The 21,794-nt window shown below is 38.3% G+C and overlaps 1 protein-coding gene across 1 annotated transcript in view; it reads left to right on the forward strand.

Annotated features, from left to right (window-relative positions):
* The window catches only part of ARHGAP42 (Rho GTPase activating protein 42), a 174,052-nt gene that overhangs the window by 106,167 nt on the left and 46,091 nt on the right, over positions 1-21,794 (forward strand). The window contains exons 5-7 of the mRNA XM_082779392.1: positions 6,953-7,054; positions 11,358-11,468; positions 20,887-20,991. Coding sequence (XP_082635518.1) covers positions 6,953-7,054; positions 11,358-11,468; positions 20,887-20,991 — 318 coding nt within the window. The remainder of the gene's footprint in view (positions 1-6,952; positions 7,055-11,357; positions 11,469-20,886; positions 20,992-21,794) is intronic.

A 21,794-nucleotide genomic window follows, 5' to 3' on the forward strand; every position in this document is an offset into this window, starting at 1 on the left:
GGCAAAGGCTCTTTAAGAAAAGTAAGGAGGAATAATTTATATAATATTTTTGGGGGGAAAGGTAACATTTTTGACATAAAATACTAGGCACAGAGTAATAGCAAACTTAGTCCATTAAAAAAAAAAAATCTTGATTTTCCCACTGGACAAGAGAAGTCAAAATATGTTGTTCTGCTTCACATCCAAAACTGCATCTTGTGTTTAAAATTTGTGGGAATCATGCCAGTGATTAGTTGCATGCCTATGATTAGTTGCAGCATGGAATCAAAATCTTTCTGAACAAGAAAAAAAAAATCTGACTGAATTAAGTGACCTTATTGATAGCTCATGTCAATCTTTTCATAGCTATACACTTCTGTAAAGCAAAGTGACTGGAGAATCATAGAATTACAGAATGTTTTGGGTTGGAAGGGACCTTAAAGACCACCTAGTTCCAATCCCCCTGCCATGGGCAGGGACACCTCCCACCAGACCAGGTAGCCCAAGGCCCCATCCAGCCTGGCCTTGAATACCTCCAGGGATGGGGCATCCACAGCTTCTCTGGGCAACCTGTGCCAGGGTCTTACCAACCTCTGAGTGAAAAATTTCCTTCTAACCTCTAATGTAAATCTCCCCTCTTTTAGTTTAAAACCATTCCCCCTTGTCCTATCATTATCTACCTGAGTAAAGAGTCCTTCTCCATCCTGTTTTAAGACCCCTTTAAGTATTGAAAGGCTGCTATGTGCTCACCCTGGAGCCTTCTTTTCTGTAAGCTGAACAGCCCCAGCTCTCCAAGCCTGTCTTCATAGGAGAGGTGTTCCAGCCCCTTGATCATCGTTGTGGCCTTCCTCTGGACCCGCTCTAACAGCTCCACATCCTTCCTGTTCTGGGGGCTCCAGATCTGGACACAGTACTCCAAGTGTGGCCTCACCAGGGCTGCGTAGAGGGGAAAAGTCACCTCCCTTGACCTGCTGGCCACTCCTCTATTAACACAGCCCAGGATGCAGTTGGCTTCTGGGCTAAAAGCATGCACTGCCAACTCGTGTTGATCTTTTCTGTCACTGGGCCTGTTCAGCCTGGAGAAGAGGAGGCTGAGGGGAGACCTCATCACAGTCTACAACTTCCTCGTAAGGGGGTGTCGAGAGGCAGGAGACCTTTTCTCCATTAACACCAGTGACAGGACCCGCGGGAACGGGGTTAAGCTGAGGCAGGGGAAATTTAGGCTGGACGTCAGGAGGGGGTTCTTCACAGAGAGGGTGGTTGCACACTGGAACAGGCTCCCCAGGGAAGTGGTCACTGCACCGAGCCTGTCTGAATTTAAGAAGAGATTGGACTGTGCACTTAGTCACATGGTCTGAACTTTTGGGTAGACCTGTGCGGTGTCAAGAGTTGGACTTGATGATCCTTAAGGGTCCCTTCCAACTCAGGATATTCTATGATTCTATGATTCTATGATTTTCATCTGTCAGAACCCCCAAGTCCTTCTTTGCAGGGCTGGTCTCAATGAGTTCTTCTCCTGGTCCGTACTCATGTCCAGGATTTCCCTGGCCCAGGTGCAGCACCCTGCATTTAGACTTGTTGAATGTCATTAGGTTCACATGGGCTCACTTCTCCAGCCTGTCCAGCTCCCTTTGGATCCCTTCCTTCTATTGTATCAACTGCACCACTCAGCTTGGTGTCATCTGCAAACTTGCTGATGATGCACTCAATCCCACTGTCTGTGTCACTGATGAAAATATTAAACAGTACTGGTTGAAGGACACGTCTGGTCCAAAGACAAATCTACCCTTTTTTAGCTAAAAAACATTACTCCTTGTCCAATCACAACACTCCCTGATAAAGAGTCTCTCCCCAGTTTTTCTGTAGGCCCCCTTCAGGTGCTGGAAGACCACTGTAAGGTCTCCTCAGAGCCTTCTCTTCTCCAGACTAAACAACCCCAACTCCCTCAGCCTGTCTTCTCAGGAGAGGTAGTCCAGCCCTTTCATCATCTTTGTGGTCCTCCTCTGGACTCATTCTAATACATCCATGTCCTTGTGCTTGGGACCCCAGAGCTGAACTCCAAGTGGGGTCTCACGAGAGCAGAGTAGAGAGAGAGATGGCCATGCTGCTTGTGATGCAGCCTCGGATATGGTTCAAGTACACATTACCAGATCATGTCGGGCTTCTTATCAACCAGCACCCCCAGGAAAGGTCCTTCTCCTCAGGGCTGTTCTCAATCCATTCTTTGGATTTGAAGGTCACCAGGTTTGTCAGGCACAATCTGCCCTTAGTGAAGTCATGGTGGCTGTCACTAGTCACCTTATTTTCCATGTTCTTTAGCGTAGTTTCCAGGAGGATCTGCTCCATGATCTTGCCAGGCACAGAGATGAGGCTGACTGTCCTATAGTTCCCTGGGTCTTTTTGCCCTTTTTAAAAATGGGGGTTATGTTTCCCCTCTTCCAGTCAGTGGGAACTTCACAAGACTGACACAACTTCTCAAATATGATAGTGGCTTAGTAACTTCATCTGCTGGTTCCCTCAGAACCCTGGGATCTATCTCATCAGGTCCCACGGACTTGTGCACTTTCAGGTTTCTACCTGGAAAGGAGAACCTGATCTTCTCCTACAAAGGCGGTTCTTCATTCTCTCAGTCCCTGCTTTTGTCTTCTGGTCTCCCATTTCCTTCCAGAGTGGTTCCACAATTTCCCTAGTCTTCTTTTTATCACTGATGTGCCTATAGAAGCCTTACTTGTTGCCCTTGATGTCCCTAGCCAAATTTAATTCTAATAGAACATCTCTTGAGGTAAACTTCTAACTGACATGTCCATAATTAGTAATATCTTGAGCAAAATTTATTTCAAAAAAAAAAATAATCTCCTTTTAGAGATTGTTTAATCAGTTTCCAAATGAAACTATAATGGAAATCTAAGCAGAAAGTAAAAACAATAATTAAATCTGGATCCAGTAGTATAAAGTTTGGCTCTGTCAAGGAAGTACTGGACATTAATGAGACTTCCTTACATGCTAGAAGCTGAGCATCTGGTTAAGGGCTTTCCAAATAGTGATGTTGGAAATTTGAGGCATTTAGAACTGTAAATATTTTTATATTGATTTAAGGCATAGTGACTTGACCTACCTGAGAACAGTTAAACAGCTACAGACAGTTGTTTACAATGCTTACAGCCTGCAGACTGAACTTTATCTTTGCAAAATGTACTGGTAACTTATACATCAATGTAAAATGTACCAAGGAATGCTTTTTTGTAATTTGTCTTTTTCTCTATTTAGAATTTTTATATTGCATCCTTTGAATTGTCTCAACAGTGATTTCATATATATATATAATAAATGATGTTTTGAGAAAAAAATGGTTTATAAATTTCAAGGGCAAAGAGAAAGGATGAAGATTACTTGCAGGAAGGCTGTGCAAGGAAGAAAGGCAACTGGAGGCTGAAGGGAATAAGAGGCTTGGTGCAGAGGTCAGCAATTAATGGCCATGTACCTTATAGTTTATGTTATGGCTGGTGCTGGCTGTTCAGAAAACAGTACACCTCTCTTGTCCTCTCTTTGCTCCATGTAGTTTGATCCAATGTAAGACCTAGAGACAGAAGCAGTTCTCCATCTCCTAAGCTTTGAGGAGAGAGATTCACATGGAAACTTAATTCATAAACACCCTGGTTTGCAGAAAAGCAGGATTCCCAGTCTCACAGGCACAGATTGGAGGAACAAGGACTCAGATGACTCATTTGGGCAGCTGCTGTGTATAACAGAATGTTTTGAGGGTTGCAGAATGAGAGGCTGGATCTGGAAGGAGATTAACCTGTGACTTCACTTGGGATGCGCGTGTGCTGTGAGTCACTGGCTGAGTGTGAGGTGAGAGTTGTCTTGGCATAAGCTGAAGTTTCATCTCTTCCAGAAAATGAATCACCTGCTTCTGTGTCTTTTCTTGTTAATTTCTATGAAATAAACAGTTTTCAGAGGCTTCAATACATTCAAGTATGTTTTTACTGGCAAGTCTGATGGCATTTGAAGCAAAAGGAACTCAGTTACCTGTTGAGGCCAGTGTTTTTTAGGCATTTCCCAGAAGCAGGTCTGAGATCTGCACAATGCCAGAGGCACTATCCTGCTGCCACTGCAGCCTTATTCCCAGAAGTATCACCTAGTAAAGAGACATACTCAGTCAAAACTGCCAAGTGATCTATATTCTCAGTCTACTTCAGTTTATTCTCCTTACTTTCTCTCCTTTCCGCTTGTCTTTGAAGTGAGAAATTTTCATGTGTTAAAATCCAGTGAAAAAGAAAGAAGCTAGCAACATTGTGCTTTGAAACACTGCGCTTGGGCTCAAAGTTATCCTAATATCAAGGAAAGCCCCAAATTGTTATCTTTCTCTTTAAATTAGCTGATATAAAAAACTATGCATATAAAGTTTTCGTGGATCACTGGTACAGTGGGGTAATGTGTTTTGGGAAGTGACTGACAATGTGGGTGGAAGACCAAGAGAGCCTTCATATTCTGCTGATGGTGCTGTGAAGATCATCGTGAAGCTTCATGTGTGGTGCAAGATGCCTCACAACCACAACTAATTTATCTATCTATCTATCTATATAATATATATATATATTGCATTGTTCTTGGATGGTTGTATCTGGTTAGATGTAATCATTTAGTTTCTGTGTTTTCTTTTTACATGTGAAGAGTATAGCTGACGTGATCTGTAACTCAATGGGGTTCAGGCATGGTTGGGCTAGGTGATTGTCAGTCTTATACAAGTAATCCTGCAGGAGCTTTGCCTTGCCTTGTCTCATTCCTTAGTTCATGTCTTCGGTATCCTACAACACTGTCCTTAGGTGTTCACTTTTCAGTGATATGGAAACATTTTTTTAGAAGTATTCTCTTTTCATTTTTTATTGTGTAAGTTGACTGTGGCCTTGACTCAGCGATTCCCTCAAGATGGTGACTTTGCCACCTGTGTCACTTGGATTTCAAGTAATGTAATTCCCCTCTTTTTCATCCAACACCTTAGTAATGTCATCTCAGAAGGTAACAGTAGGCAACTAGCTGCACCTTTTATTGAAAAGATACACATCTGTGGTCCGTAACCATCTGAACTTGATTTCTGTTTGTGAATGGAGGAGGTGTTGATGTACTCACCTTGCTCTTGCTTGATTGTAAGGATCTGGAACTTGAATATTCCCTGAGAAAACTGTGGCCATGGAACTGATCTGTAATTTTGGTCCCACAAAAGTTGATTTCATGGCTAACTGGTCATTTAGTGAGTCCTACCTTCTGTCTTCTCTCTTTCTTTTCTGAATGCTTTTGGGAAAGATTTGGAAGGATAATTCATATGCCTTCATTTTCCTTGTGCTGCAAAATTCACACCTTTTTTCCCCCCCTCCTATCTGCATAGCTTCGATTAAATATAGGTTGGCATTGGGGATTTTATTGTATTTCTTTTTAATTAATACTTTGTTGAGTGAGGTGCTGTCTTTTCTCAGGTGTCTTTTGAAAATATTTCTATTGTGAAATAAGAACACTAAATTGTGCATATTCCCCATGCTAATTTCATTTATTTATTTATTTATTTATTTATTTATTTAGCCGGATAGGAATTACCTGTTTCATAATTTAATATAATTACCATTGATAACTTTAGTCACTGGAGCTAGTCAGTCAGAGGATTGTTGTTATAGTTAGTTAAGAGGTTTTAATTAATGGCATTAAGTTCTTTCTTGTATATCTTATTTCTCTGGCTGACCAGGCTTTCCCATGAAATGACAAAGAAAAATGGTCGTCCTAAAATGCAGGCTAGTTGTTTGCTTAGTTCATAACAAATTCTAAGAAGAAAGGGGTCAGGAAAAGAATCACTACAGCTCTGATTATGACCTGATGTTACTATTATGTCCAGTAATTAGTTTTTCCACCATTAATAGCTTTTGCACATGTGTGAGTAGGACAGGTCATGTTGACCTTTCTTTGTTTCCTCAACATATTCAACTTGTTAACATTAGAAAGAATCATTAGGTCTTACTTAACATTATAAATGTCACTGGCAGAGAGTTGCTTTCAATTTGAGCAATGCCTCAAATATACATTTTTAATAATGAAAAAAATATTTTTAATATTAATAGTCATGTGAGACGTTTGCTTTAATCCCTTCTCCCTTTTCCTGAAATTTGGCCCATCTCAGAAGATGGAACAGCTAAGAAAGATGTCTTATTCTTAAACTTCTGTGAATATCAGATCTTAATTTTTAAAGTATATGCTGTAAATTAGGTTACAGAAAATAAAGTATTTTAAATGTACTTGTAACGGTAGCTTTCTTTTATATTAACATTCATTAAAGTAGTCTCATGGTGAAAATGTGAGGATCGTCTGCACATGGTGAAAAACTTAAGAGGAGTGGGGAAGGAAAATGGCAAGATAATTCTTTTAAATGAGACAAGCTTAGATATTCAGACACATCAAAAATTATTGGAAACAGACTTTTGGACCAATTTTCTTTTGCAACCACATATGTGCTTTTACATCATCCACATATTTTAAGAGTGTGGGTGGAAAACAAGGATATATTGGTCTTAAATACAGATGAGAGGCCTCTATCATCATCAAATATGTTATACTCACCACCGCTTCCACAATGTTTATATTCAGGAAAACAGTATGAGACAGCTACATATATATGTAAAGCCTGGGAAAGATTATTTTATGCTAAATACCTGCTTGGGAAGATACTGCCTAGCACCTATATTTACATATGGGAAGCTACACAAGTCTGTTTTATAAGTTTATTATTTATGGGAAAAGTCCTACTTAATACTGCATTTACTAATCAGTCCTCCTGAGGTCTTCATGCTCAATGCAGAAATGAACCCTAGAAACATCTGAACCAACAAAATGGTTTTATAACCAAGCATATTTTGGCACCTTTTTTAAGTTAGCTGTAATGTTTAGTCAAATGCAATGTTGGCAAAAACGGCAATGTTTTGTTTTTCAGGATGGGAAGAAGAAGTTTGACAAGGAAAGTGAGAAATATTATTCCATCTTAGAGAAGCACTTAAATTTATCAGCAAAGAAGAAAGAATCTCATTTGCAAGATGTAAGCACTTAACACAGTATTACCTGGTTTCCAGTTTGCACAGAGATCATGATAACAGACGTGTTGTACTTTGTTTATGTGAAATATGATAATTTCTTGTACTTACTCTTGCTGTGAATATAAATTCCTGAGTGGGATTAATACAGTCCTAATAACAGTTAAATCTTTTAACAAGGCCGTATTCTACATGTCCAACTCTGTATACCTGATGTGACCAAACCAACGTTTATTTATTACAACAACATGAAAGAATTATATTACTAAAATAAAAACATAACTTTTATAAGATATATCTGAACTATTTGAAAGACAAATAATTAATTGTTTGTTGGTTTTTTTTGTTGTTGTTGTTGTTATTCAGTTTATTGCTCAATGAAATTATGCTTCTGTTTCACATAAATTTTAATTTGAGAGACTGAACTGAGATTATTTTAATACTTTTTGCAGTTCTTTTTCTTCTTTTTCACCTTATTCTGAGATTGCAGCATCATGCTGCAATTGTACCCACAACTTTGGCTTTAAAGAGTTTGTATGCCTAATTCTTATCGTAAAAAAAAAAAAGAAAAAAATGAAGACTTCCAGTTTAAAAGGAGGGTTCCAGGGTTTTTCAGTATGCTGGTAGAAGTAATTATGATTCATCTTTGAGACAAATTACAGTATAAGCATAAATTTGATCTCAATGGCACTGTTTTTTCCAGAAGTCATTAAAATTATTTTGAAGTGGTTACTGTTATCACGGTGACTCTTAAATCATGAGGATTATTTTGCCAATGGAGTTTTCACAGAATATGTGACCATTGGTCACAAATTGTAGATTTTTTTTTCATGTTTACCAGTAACTCTGTGATTTGAATCAAAAGAGGCTTAGTGATTTAAAATTTGCAATAACGTTTATAATCCTGAATTACCATAGCTGTGTATGTAATAATCAGTTTAAATAGGACATTAATTATATAGGATGGGTTAATTGTTCCACTCATATATCAAAGTTTTGTATATATAGATTTCACTTTTCCTAAATATCCTGCGTATTGATGAAGAAACAGTTCTGTTGGAGGCTAAGCAGCAGCTGAGAAAAAAATAATTTAATTTTTTACCAGAATGTGGAAAATTGAACTTAAGCAATGATTTACTCTAGAATATAAATAAATAAAATATTTTACTCTTGAGACATGAGAATAATTGCAGCCTAAAAACAGAAACTAAAGTGAAAAGTAATGACTGTGAATCTAATAAACTGTGGTAGAATAACAATGGATTTGGCTCAAGTATATAAACTAATGGAAAATCGGAGTAAATTTTTCCACTGTGTCCTTAAGTGACATTTCTGGATTTAAAATTTCATACTGAGTCTGAGTTTTTTTTTGTTTTTCTGGATACCCCACTTGTAAAGCACATAGCACATACCTTATCATTTTTATCTTCTCCATTTTTATGCAGATAAAAGTGTGCTGAATCACCAACATAGACCTACATATGTCGGTCTACCTAGTACACAACACTATAGCAAATCAGTACCAAAAATGATGACCAGGGAGACTTTTGGGCTGCATTTGTATTGTAAAGAAAAGGATGCCAAGCACCGATTCGTGGCCCAAATTTTAAGTGATAGCTGAAGTGACACCCAGAGCAATCACACCAAAAATAATGCTTTTTTTTTTTTTTTTTTTAGCCCACTGTTTGTTTTAATTGCTCAGGTTTCTTGGTACTTCATCATATTTTGTGGGTTGAAGAGTATTGGGAGGGGCAAGTTTTCCTTCTGTCTTAAGCTGTTTTACATATCTCACTTGGGTGCAATTGAGAGCGCCTTAATTAAGCATCTAAAGTTTGATGGTCTGAACATACTCTGTAGAGAGTGGTTGGCATATGTTCATGTAATTGAAATGTGGTAGATATTTTAAGAGCCTGCAAGACTACTGACACAGCTTACATAGATCAGTAGAGGTTTTTCCCACTAGCATCAAAAAGCAACTTCATAATACTGTCTTTTCACTGCCTGCAGAAATTCATAACAGAGCAGACACTGAATGATGTGGAAAAGTTAGTAAATTCTTGATATTATTTCTCTGAAATCCGTTCCAGAATTAGGCATAAATATAGACCAAAGGCTTCACTCTCCAAGCTTATATGAAGTTCTAGTATACACTTTACTGATATCCTACATCAAAGAAATTATCACTCACTATAACTAGATATCATACAAGTAGAAACTCAAAATTGCATCCATCAAATCCTTTTATTTTTTTTACATGCAGATTGAAGTCATAAAAATATGTGAAAATCCTTTCAGCTTTTGAAACTTTAAAATAACTTTCAAAGTGTTTCTTACAAATCTAAATCCTCAGTATTCACGCAAATTTATCTGCTTCTACAGAAGACATATCCTGGAAATTGTGATTTAGTCCCTGTACACTAGTGCTGATTATGGCCTTAATTGAGGAACCCATCCATACTTGCAATAGCACTAAGCTATCATAAGTATCGTTACAACTACAATCTGCTTAAATGCTGTTCAGAATAGAGATGGATTTAATTAGGTCTTTAAATATTTCCTGAGTTGAAGCCTGAAAGACCTCATTGCTAATGCCAGATTATACTATTTATTTAAAATTAAATGTGAAAGCTAAGGTCTCTCTCAAGTGCTTATTGACTGCACTTGTGTGAGTGTGAATTGTATCTCAAAGTGGTGGCACCTGGTTCTGTTCAGCTATGTAGCATTGCCTTGGATATTTTTTGTGAAATAAAGCTATTAACAGAGTACGGAAGACAGTACCTGAATGGACTATATGAATGATACGTGGTAGAATTCATTTGGTGGAAAAGCCCTTGATTCTTGGAATTTTGAGTGTTTGTTTTCTGTTTCATAATATTAGGTTTTGTACTTGATTTCCTGATTTACCTTTTTGTAAGCATGGGAGGGGAATGCTAGTACTGAATCACTTGAAAGATATTGTTTTGAAACCTGTGCTTTGAAGTGGTGCTAGAGCATAGTGCTAGGGAAGTGGATTGATATTGTTAAGGGCTCTGTGCATCCAAATCATGATAGTAGCATGTTCTTAACTAAAGAAGCAATGTTAATTATGTATGATGCTATTGATGACCAAGTCCTGCCTAAAGGAAAACAATGATTTTCTGCATTTGTATAGTTACAAGTACTAAACCTCTTTTTGATATGTTTGCTGTTCTAATATTGTTTTAATATCTGCTCTCAAGGGAGACATCTAGCTCTTCCATTTTTCCCATATTTGTTATTCTTAATGCCAAAAATGAAACAGGGAATTTACAGAAATACATGACTATGCATCAAAAAAAAAAAAAAAAGAGCTGAACTGGTTTCACTTGTATGGTTGAAACTTGATAAAAACTCTTTTTGACCCAAGACCAAAAGCTGACAAATAAAGCCCAAAAGGGATTTGCTTGAGAAGATGATTTGTTACTGTAAAGGGAGAATTAAAATGGAATCTGCATCTCTTCTGTAAGGATTATCCTTGTATTATATTGCTTGTCTGTTATGTCCCTCTCTCATGCCTTGTTTAAATTGAGTATAGAAGTCTTTTACTCTTTATCAGCTGATAAGAGTTAATTCCTTAGCTTTGTAGGTGAAAGTCTCTGCTTTGGTCCTGCATCTTCATGCTGGATGGTATTATTGAGGCATTTATTACAAATATTGCCCTGTAGTTATGGCACTGGAAAATTAAAATGTGAAACATAACTGATATATGAGGATAAGGACTTAGACATGTTTGTATTCCCAGAGCATAAGATCCATACTATGAAAAAATGTTGCAAGATTTTGCTGTTAAAGACACTCTCTTTTAGAAGGAAAACAATTTCTTGAGAAGGTATTTGAAACTGAGAAATATGTATGGTTTTGGTGCATGTGATAAACATTTCAATAATTTCAATAGAAATATTAATCTTTTGTCCCTCCCTGATTTCTGTCTTGATCTCTTCTTTTTCTAAACATTCCATGTGCTACAGACGAAGTTCCCCGTGCCACCTTTCTTTGTTTCCTTTGTTTCCTTTCAGCCTCTCCTCAAAAGGAGAATGTAAAAGCGCAAAAAGGAAAACAAAACAAACAAACAAAAAACACTGGGGAAGAGTCATGAGGCAAAAATGTATACTGTTGACTTCTTCAGCTTACATTTAGATATTTAAAGTAGGTATTCTATTTTTTCAGGGAAAAAATGAGCACCATAAAGATTGTAAAGTAATCTTATGAAAGATCTGTTTAATTATGGCAATATCCGTTTTTAAAGCAATCATGAGTAAACTAACGTCTATATTTTGTTTTGCCTTTTAGGCAGATACACAGATTGACAGAGAACATCAGAACTTCTACGAAGCATCTTTAGAATATGTTTTTAAAATTCAGGAAGTACAAGAGAAAAAGAAATTTGAATTTGTTGAACCTGTAAGTTTTATATTTTGTTCTTGCCAAATTTAGAATGCATTTATTTAAAGCTGGACGTTTTATACAAAATATCTATTTTTTGTCTCTTTTTAAAATTGTGATTACAGTTCATTTGTGTATAGAGAAGCATTAGGATCTAGGCTTAGGCATTTTCCATGGTTATTAAAGGTCTATGTAAGAATATCATATTTACTACGAAGTGAAATGTCAAATGACTTGGAGTGTGCCTAACATTTTAATGGGACAATATGTAATGTTTTGTCTGTGCAACACTTACTGGGTATTTCCTAATGTCATGGTTTCATGGCTGAAATTTTGAGCTAGTTCTTGGATTCATATATTCCGTATAGGCAGCATGTATGTTTGTTTTTCCAAATTATACATGAAATAATGTGAAAATTCAGTTCTGTAGGATGGGTGTATTTCTCTTTTGCTGGTGAAGTCATTTGTCTTTAGTTTACCATCCATAAAAAAGAAAGCATACCTTGACATGCCAAAAAGAGGAAGATTAAGTTATACGCTAAAGTCCATATTTAGATATGGGATTTCACATCTGGGATTTCCTTTTGGACTGCACCACACCCCCAAGATACCTGCCAGGTTGATCAGAACCAGAAGCAGCTTCAGTACGATGTGCTAGCATATTTCTATGGCATATTATTAGTATTAATACTGTTCATGTCATGGAGGACTAGCTTGCCATTTGCCTTATTTATTAGCACCTGTAGGCCTTGACAGAGAACTTCTAGTGTCATCTGTCCCTTCCTGTTAAGCATTCTGAGCAGAGCAGAACATCGTTTGTGAAAAAGGAACATGACAAGCATAACTTTTTCTGTCTCCACACCATCTTCTAGCTCCCCTGTAACTAACCAAAGCTGCACTCTTGACTGAAACAGGTTGAATTACATCTCTAACACCCAGTGTCACCAAGTAGAGCTTCTCAGATGCCTTCCTCCTATGAGATGAGAATGTATTGTATAGTGAATGTTTGACATTGATGCAAACTAATGAACCTGAATTCAGCAAGCAGTACTTACAGAAATCCTATCTTTATGGCATGCAGCTGCCAAATCTTAGAGACTAAAACTTTGCTTAGATTCCTAAATAAGAACATTTTTCTACCTGTCACAGATTAATCCAGACTGTCTCTCTCTGTCTCCTTCTGTAAAACTCTCACATCCTGGAAAAATCTAGCAATCTTGACCTAGCTCTGACCCTTGTATAGGAGACTTTATGCTCCTTTAAAGTCGTAGAAACTTGCTGTATTGAGAAGACATGGCACATCAGGAAATATTGTTGTGCAATTCTGTGTAGTAAAAATAGGGCATCTTTCATCCTATGTGCTAGACAGAGAGGAAGAAATAAATTTAATTCTGTATATTATAGCTGGAGATACGGAGTTTTATTCTTTTGACCAAGAGCTGTCCCCACAATATGTCAGCCACCACAGCAGCAGCTATCAGTTACCAAAATGAAAGAGAGATTTATTAGTGCATCAGTGCTGATACTGAGCAGACAAGCAGGGGAGGTTGCTGGTTGACTCTGTGTTGTGGACCTGGGTATTTTTGTCACCAGATGTATGCATCCAGTAGGTAAAATTTACTTAGAGTAGATCAGTTGCCATCCTGTGTTTGATCAATAGGCTGTTTAGTCCAGTGTGCTGTTTGTTATACACAGGCCGTTACTTGATGTCCCAGAGGAAGGTACAGGAAAAACTGTGGTGACTGAGTACTGATAGCCCTTGTGGGAAGTATCTTCTGGCTCTAGTGTATATTAATTATAATCAAACTGAATATAAATAGAGCTTAAGTTCTAACATCAGTTATAAAACTCTGAATTTCCAAAATTCCTACTTTTTTTGTTCCTAGTCTGTTTCATACAAAGTTTTGGAATAAAAAACATTTACTAAAACCCACAAGGCAAAGTATGCCAAGTGAAATATAGTGCACATCAGTAATACTATGGGATGAAGGAGAAAAAAAAAAAGTCTTCAAAATCGACTTTGTAAAAATGCCTGGTGATGTATGAAGTATGAGCATGTGCACCTAAATGCAAGCAGATAAAGACAGAGCCTAACGCTTTAAAATCTGCCATCAAAAGAATTACCATATTACTCATTTTCCTCTGGGTGCTCTAAAGATGTTCAGATGTTAGAAGAAACCAGGTTGTGTGTATATAACAGGCATTCCTCCTCATGAGCTCAGCTGGTTGTGGGGCATTCTGATGCAGGTGCTGCTTAGGTCTGATTTGTCAGCGCAGTGTCATGTCTCAATATAATTCTCAGTCTGACATACTACTAGTAGACTCTTTGAAGGTTTGAAGGGAGTCTTAACAACATAAAAAATGGCATTAGTGTGGTAAAAGAGGAAAGTATAATGCCCATGTGGAATAGGGGCAAGTTTGTCATATGAGAATAGAATTTGAAATTATCTGCTGGAGCTTCTTCCAGCATCTTCAGTTTGTCTGTGCCCAAAGATAAGGATCCCCTGGGAAATAGACGGGGAGAGGTAGCCCAGCAAAAGTTGCCAGGTGCACAGGACAATAGATTTCGGTGAGTGGAAAATGTTTCTTCCCGGAGGGCAGCAGGGAAGGACTGTGAGGCAGAAGATGTTAGTAATTCGTACTCTGCATAGAGAATAGTGGCATTTAGTGTAGGCTTCTGCAGCTGGTCGTCAGGCTCTGGATTTCTCTGCTCTTCTGTGCCTCTTGGAGTGCTGATGTGCCTGAAGATGCTGCTGATGTCCATGAGAGTATGAGTAACAGGTGGCCACCTCTTTGTGACCCTCCTAGGTTTTGAGTTCTTTTCAAAGAAAAGAATAATTAATAATAATAATAAATAATAATAATTAATAATAATAATTCATACAGGTCATGAATTTAAACTTTTTCTTATGCAAAAACAAATTACTGTTAAAATTTACCTTGCAGTTAAAAAACAAACAAACAAACAAACAAAAGAAATGGCAATAATCTCTGCTCCTGGCCTTGCCTGTGTGGGCCCAGAGAAGGTCATCAGAAACAATGAAGCTTTCTGAGGATGTTGTGCTTGAAAGGGAAATAAAACCTCCTACCCAGAGCTCCACTCTGCCCCTCAGTGATGCCAGGGCCTTCCTGGCCTGCAGCAATTAGGGCACAGAGTTCATACTCAGTGAGCTGAAATGTGACGGGTGGTCCGTTAACCGTCACAAAAGCCCAGGAGTGTTTATTTAAAGGGGGAAAAAAAAAAAAACAAACACAAAAAACTGCCAGTAATTGCATGCAGTTCATCGGACTTCACTTTTTAGTCCAAAGAGACGATGGATGTTAAACGCAATCTCTCCTTTCTTGGATTTTCTACGTTATTAACTGCATTTACTTCAATCTGATGGAGAAGTACCTTCTGGTGCTATTTACTTATAAATAAAATGAAACTGAGGAGACAGGGACTTTTTGGCTGATGTGCTGCAGGCCAAAGGTTAAATTCCTTTCCTATCCGAAACCTAAGCACAGTCTCCTTCCTGTGAGAATGAAATGACCAGGCAGTCTTGAGGTCACCAGCTCTACATAAAAATAAATAAAGTCTCAAGAAGTAGCTGGATTTTGTTTCAGGTTCTGTGTTGAAATCCTCACAGCCCTTGGATAGTGAGTAGCGTTGTGTTACTGAGCTCAGTCCTTGCTTGTTGACGTGACCGATTAGGTTCTCAGAACGAGGTAACTAAAAGGTACATGCTGCTTGTCAAACTGATGATATGAACATTACATGTGATGTTTGGTGAAATCAGTCAGCTCTTAATATGTGAAGATTACCTTGAAATATATTGGTGAGGAAAAAAAAAAAAAAAAAAAAAAAGAAGAAGAAGGGCTGTTTTTCTTTTCCAGTCTTTAAAATAAATCCCTTTAAAATTATGAGCCTAGACTTAGCAACAGTGCCTCCTATAACATCAGCAGGAAGAAAACGTCACTGTGAGTACAAGCCTGGGACAAAAGTCCTTGGCTTTTAGATCTCCTCCATGCAATGCTATGGCTATGCCTGTGGTGATGGAAATGGTTAGGAAAATACCCCACAGCATAGGCACTAGGTGCTTTCTGTCCCCCTGTTCTTCCACCACTAGTGGAACATAAGTAGGAGCAAATACAATCCTCAGTATCAGTTGTTTCAACAGAACTTGAATAAACTGGAGTAGGACTTGCATAAAACAAGCACGTTTTTACTTTTCTTTTATTATTCCTCTTTTTCGAAGTGCTCAGAGAGTATTTGACCAGGAGATTCTCAAGGCCAGACCCTCTGCAATGCACAACTGCCAGAATAGCTGAACAGGACTTTCACTAAAATACATTATGATTTTTCTGTGGTGGTGTTGTTTTTGTTGTTGTTTTTTCCTCTGGTTGTTTTGTTTTGTTTTTTCTTTTTCTTTCTAATAAATTCATCTTTGCTGCCATCTAGTGCTAAATCTTTTCTTTCCCAGTATTTTCCCATGCACTCAGTAAAAGCTGTTTGTAGAATGGAAGCTGGTTTTCTTTCAGTATTCAAGATGAAATTTAAACAGTTTGTAGTTATGTTCTTCAGAAATGCGTTTTAAAATGATCTTTAAAATTCAGGTATCAGCTGACATTTCTCATCTTTCTACCACTAGCTCTTTTACTGAAATTTTAGTGTGCCTAAACAGCCTGCTCTGGCTGCAGTTTTGGTGGGGGCTCACAGTACTCCTGCAGTTCTGGTAAAAGGGATGGTTAGCACTGAACTCATAATTACACATCAAGTTAATCCCCTTCATTTTTTACTGAAACAAGTTTGAGTAAGCACAGGAATAATCATGCAGCTGTATCTGAAGGGGCTGTGATTGGGTACATGATGACTAACTGGATCTGGACTATGAGCAGGGGCTTTGCACAGCTGGAGTCAGAGCAGAGTTTTAATTATAATTTATTATTTGTTTTAGACTTTATTCATAAAAAATGAAAATAGTTTTTCTTTTTAAAGAGTTAGAATTACATTATAAACCTTAAAGTTATAGAACTTCTTATAACAGTTTACATAATAGGAGCTTTTTAAGATAAATTGTCATATTTGGACCTTCCTCGGAACGACTTGAATAACAAGTAAGGGACTTTCAGGACCAGTCATTAGCTGAGATAATGCTTTCTGCTGGGCAGATGGTCATTTAAATTTGAGATGATTTATCCAAGATGTGGAGCTTTCTACTGGGTTGCCTATGTTGTTTCTTTGGTAGTGGGTTGTGGTTCAGGACCTCACACCCATTGTAGAGGACCATTGGCTTTTATGCCCAAGGATTTTCTCAGTTCTTCAGGCTCTGTGATGCCATAGTTTTATCTCATCCTACAGTATCAGTAAAAAACAAGGGGGAAGTCCTTCACCCATCCATGCCTTCACACTTTTATTTATGCAGTACTGATGGTCTGTAAACCAAAAGCTGTTTTAACTTTCTAATGCAGCAGAAGAACTGGCTTTCTGAGTCAGAGGTACACTCACTGTAGGGCTCAGTGACCAGGGATGGAAGGGATGTGAGGGGCACATGATGAAGCCGAGTGGGGAAAGAGAGAAGGGAATGGAATGGGAGAGTAAGATTTTGGTCCAGTAGCAGCAAATCATCATTTTAGCTCCTCTGCCCAGTGACCTATGTCCTTCATCTCTCATCCATCAAGCTGCTGCAGTTTCCATGTTAAAGTGTGTTAAATGTCTTGCTGTGCTGGGGAATTGATGGGGCTCTGAAATTGCAAAACATTATTTTAGCTATTCTATTGAAATACAAATGTTTCATTAGTGTTAATCTCAGTGAGGAAACAACGCGGAGGGCTACTGAACAAGGGTCATGGAGTGATGTGATAGGGAGGAATCACAAAATCAGTGATGTTATGTGATATCAACGACCTTGAGAGGGGTCACCTCCAGCACTTGCAGGTTAGTAAGGAAATGCCTACAAGGCAGCATTATGGAGAAATCCACCAAACATCTTCTGGGAACACAACATGCCAGGTACCTCTCTTAAGTGCCTGTACACTAACACAGTGTGAGAAATAACAATAAGTTAGAGAGCTGTGTGCACTTGCAGGGCTATGATCTTATTGGCATCATGGAGACATGGTGGGATGGCTCCCATGGCTAGAGTGTTAGAATGGAAGGACACAGACTCTTTAAGAAGGACAGGCTGGGGAGATGAGGAGGGGGCATCTCCCTCTATGTCAATGAGCACCTCGAGTGCCTGCAGCTCTGCCTGGGGATGGATGATGACCTGACTGAGAGTTTATGGTAAGGATTAAAGAGAAGACAGGGCTAGGTGACGTTATAGCGGGAGTCTGCTACAGGCCACCTGACCAGGAAGAACAAGCTGGTAAGGCCCCCTGCAGACATACAGGAACAACCTCACATTCACAAGCCCTGGTCCTCATGGAGGACTTCAACCATGCTGACATCTGCTGGAGGGAAAAGCAGGGCATAAGCAATCCAAGACATTCATGGAATATGTTGTTGCTAACTTCCTTCTCCAAGTGACAAGGGAAGCCAACAAAGAGAGGTGCTATGCTGGATCTCGTTCTTACCATCGAGAAAGAGATGGTGGGAAATGTGGAGATCAAAGACAGCCTTGGCTGCAGTGTCTGTGAAACGCTGAAATTCTAGATCCTTAGGGTAGTAAAAAGGGCACACGGCAAGCTCACAATCCTGGACATCAGGAGAGCAGGCTCTGTCCTTGTCAAGGATCTGCTTGGCAGAACACCATGGGACAAAGTCTTAGAGGGAAGAGGGATCTAAGAAAGCTGGTTAATATTCAAGGATCACCTTCTTTGAGCTCAGGAGCAATGCATCCCAACAAGAAGGAAGTCAGGCAAAAATGCCAGGTCTGCGTGGATGGCCAAACTCAAATGCAAGAAGAAAGTCTTCAGAGGGTGGAAGCCAGGACAGGTAACCTGGGTGGAATACAGAGATGTTGTCCAAGCAGCCAGGGAAGTAGTTAGGAAAGCTATAGCACAGATAGAATTGATTCTGGACAAGGACACCAAGGACAACAAGAAGGCCTTCTACAAGTACCTCAGTGACGAAAGAAAGACTAGGGAAAACGTGGGCCCTCTACTGAAGGAACACAGGAAACTTGGTTACCTGGGTCAGTGAAAAGGCTAAGGTACTGAATGCCTTTGCTTCAGTCTTTACCAGCAAGACTGGCCTTCAGGCATCCCAGGTTCCAGAAGCCAGGCTGAATGGCTGGAGCAAACACGATTCATCTTTGGTGGAAGAGGATCAGGTGAGGGAACACTTGAGCAAACTGGACATTCACAAGTCCACGGGCCCTGATAGGATGCACATACTAGAGCTGAGGAAGCTGACAGATGTGATTGTGAGGACACTTTCTATAATCTTTTCTCAGTCATGGCAAGTAGAAGAAGTGACCAAAAGAATGGAGGAAAGTAAATGTCACTCCTATCTTCATGGAATCATAGATAATCATAGAATCATTAGGGTTGGAAAAGACTTTCAAGATCATCTGGTCCAACCGTTGTGGATATTGTCTTCCTGGGCTTCAGGAAGGCCTTTGACAATGTCCCACTTGGTAGACACCAAGTTAAGTTAGCAGTGTGCCCTTTCTGCTAAGGCTAATGGCATTTTTGGCTGAATTAGGCAAAGTATCACCAGCAGGTTAAGAGAGCTGATCCTCCCCCTCTGCAGTGCCCAGTGCCAGGACATGAGGTTATGGGCACAAACTAGAACACAGGAGGTTCCTTCTGAACATCAGGAAGCACTTCTTTACTGTGCAGGTGACGGAGCACTGGCACAGGTTGCCGAGAGAGGCTATGGGGTCTCGTTGGAGATCTTTAAAAGCTGCCTGGACACGGTCCTGGGCAGCTCTTGGTGTCCCTGCTTGAGGGGGTTGGACCAGATGGACCCAGAGATCCCTTCCTATCTCAACAGTTCTGTGATTCTGTCAATAGAAAAGAGGGAGGCAGAACAACTTAATTACGTTTCTGCAAGTAAGGATGAGTGTAAATTTAAAGAAAATACAAACTTTGTAAAAGACTCATTTTTTAAGCTTTTACATTTACAATAATTTATGACACTGGTAACTCAAAGAAAAGTGCATTAAATACGAACGATGGGATTTTTGTTGCCTGAGTCTAGGCTACTTCAGTAGTTGGTAGAGAGAGGCAAATGTGTCTGTTGGATCTTTCATCCTATCCTGAGAAAGAAGTCTGAGGAAGGAATCAGTAGTATGCTTTATATATATATATACCTGTGGTTTTTTACTGGTTTAAGAGACAGCCTAGACTATCTGTTACTTAGCTGAGATGATTAGCTTTGCAATGGCTGTAATATAATCAGATAAATCTATCCTGTTTATTAAAGCTTTTGTTACTGTACATCAAAGTTAATAGCTCATTTTTTTAATTTTTTTTCTTCATTTGGATGTATGTAAGCTAAATTTATATATAAAGGGAAATATTCCATAATAAAAAATTAAATGCTTGTTATTTAATAGTAGGTAAGACAACTTTATGCGAAGTATATTTCTTTTAAATTTAGAACAGAATAAGTAAGTTAGAATTATTAACTTACAGTTCTATAAACTTAAAGTTAAGTTTTAAAAGTTTGAAACTTTAAAAAAAAAATATTAAAACTTTAAAAAAAAAAAAGTTTTAAACTTTTAAAACTTAATAGATGGTAGGAATGCATTCACTCAACCACTAAAATAAGCCTTCTGAAAATATAGTTGCACTTTTTACTACTTAAGCATTATTTTAGAACAAACTTCAAAAAGAATTTTCAGCTGGATAGTACAGACTTCAGCTGTTCTGTTGGAGTCAGTTGCAGACATACCAGATAGAATTCACATTTTGGTCAGAGCAGGAAGAAATAGTCTGGACTTCTTGTGTTGTATTAAGCTGTCCAAAACTTATCTTCAAAGTCTCATTTGTGAAAAATAGGTCATAGCCCATTCAATTACTATGAAGAAAATGAAAAAATATTTCTAAGAGTAATAGAAGAAAAAAACCTTGAACTCTGAAACTATGAGCTTGGAAAATTCACACCATCAGCTGAAATATTGGACAAAATGACTGGGATTGTGAATTAAATTATTATAGAAATGACAACTGCATGAGGCAAAAGCCTTTTTAACAACTCTCTTTCTTAAGGTCTGACCACTGTTTTCTTGCTCAGCAAACCATTGCTATTGCAAGTAATGAAAGCTCAGAGTGTTCTAGGAGCTAAAACATGGGATGTTTTTGCTGAAGGTTTGCCATCTTTTGCTCCAGAAAACAACTGATAATCAGCTGTCCTAAGTTTTTGCTTTCTAATTTAAACTAATTTTTCACTATCATTGGCAGTACCTATATCTTATTTGTAAGTTAGTGTATGTCCTGTTATCACTGTGTTATTTAGCATAAAGAGCATGTTAAAAATCTGTAATGCTATTCAATTTTACCTTTTCAGCTCTTGGCTTTTCTTCAAGGATTATTTACATTTTACCATGAAGGATATGAACTGGCTCAGGAGTTTGCACCATACAAGCAGCAGCTGCAGTTCAATTTGCAGAATGTAAGGATAGTTTGTATTCACATCATTTTATTTACTAAATTAATTTCAGGATACTAAAGTAGCCTCATATAGCACTTTTTTTTTTTTTTTACTGTAAATATGATGATGTTTTAATGAGCTGAAATCAAATTAATATATGATATATTTGATTAATATATGATATAATTGATTTTTTGCTAAGGTTAATGTAGTGAAGATGCTGGTCATCAAAGAACTCTGGAAAATTCAATCTTCATGTAGTTAATTTGTGATTTGCAGGTCAAAATTTTGGGTGTGAAAACCAGAAAAGCAGAACAGTCAAGTTTCAATTTAAAAAATTAAATAAATAAAAAACATAAGATTAGTTCATATAGGTTTAAATGTGTACATTTGCTTGAGAGTGGGGCCTGACTTTTGGACTAAATATCCCAGAAATGCTTCAGCTGGTACAGAATGATGCTGTTTGTTTCTTGAAGATTGCGGATTGCCATGAAAAGCTTGTCCTACTGTCCAGTAGCTTCCCACTGTGCATAAAGAAAGCTCAGGAAGCCGTGCTCTCACTATGCTCTGGATTTACGTTGTTTTCCTTGGAGGAAGACCTTCCTCCATGGCGAGCAGCTCTTGTGAGCATGAAGTTCCACTGAAAGAAAAGATCTGCTGTAGAGTGCTCACGATTGAACAGGTGAATCTTTTACTGGAGATTGGTCTGAATTTGGGAGTAAGATTAATCATGCCCCAAAATTCTGTAGCTTTTAGGAATAACAAAAAAAAAACCACTCATACTTTCATACTTTTTCACGCATCATAACTACTTCATACAGCCG

This window comes from Aythya marila, assembly GCF_965140915.1.
Source record: "Aythya marila genome assembly, chromosome: 1".
In the NCBI taxonomy this organism is placed as follows: Eukaryota; Metazoa; Chordata; class Aves; order Anseriformes; family Anatidae; genus Aythya; species Aythya marila.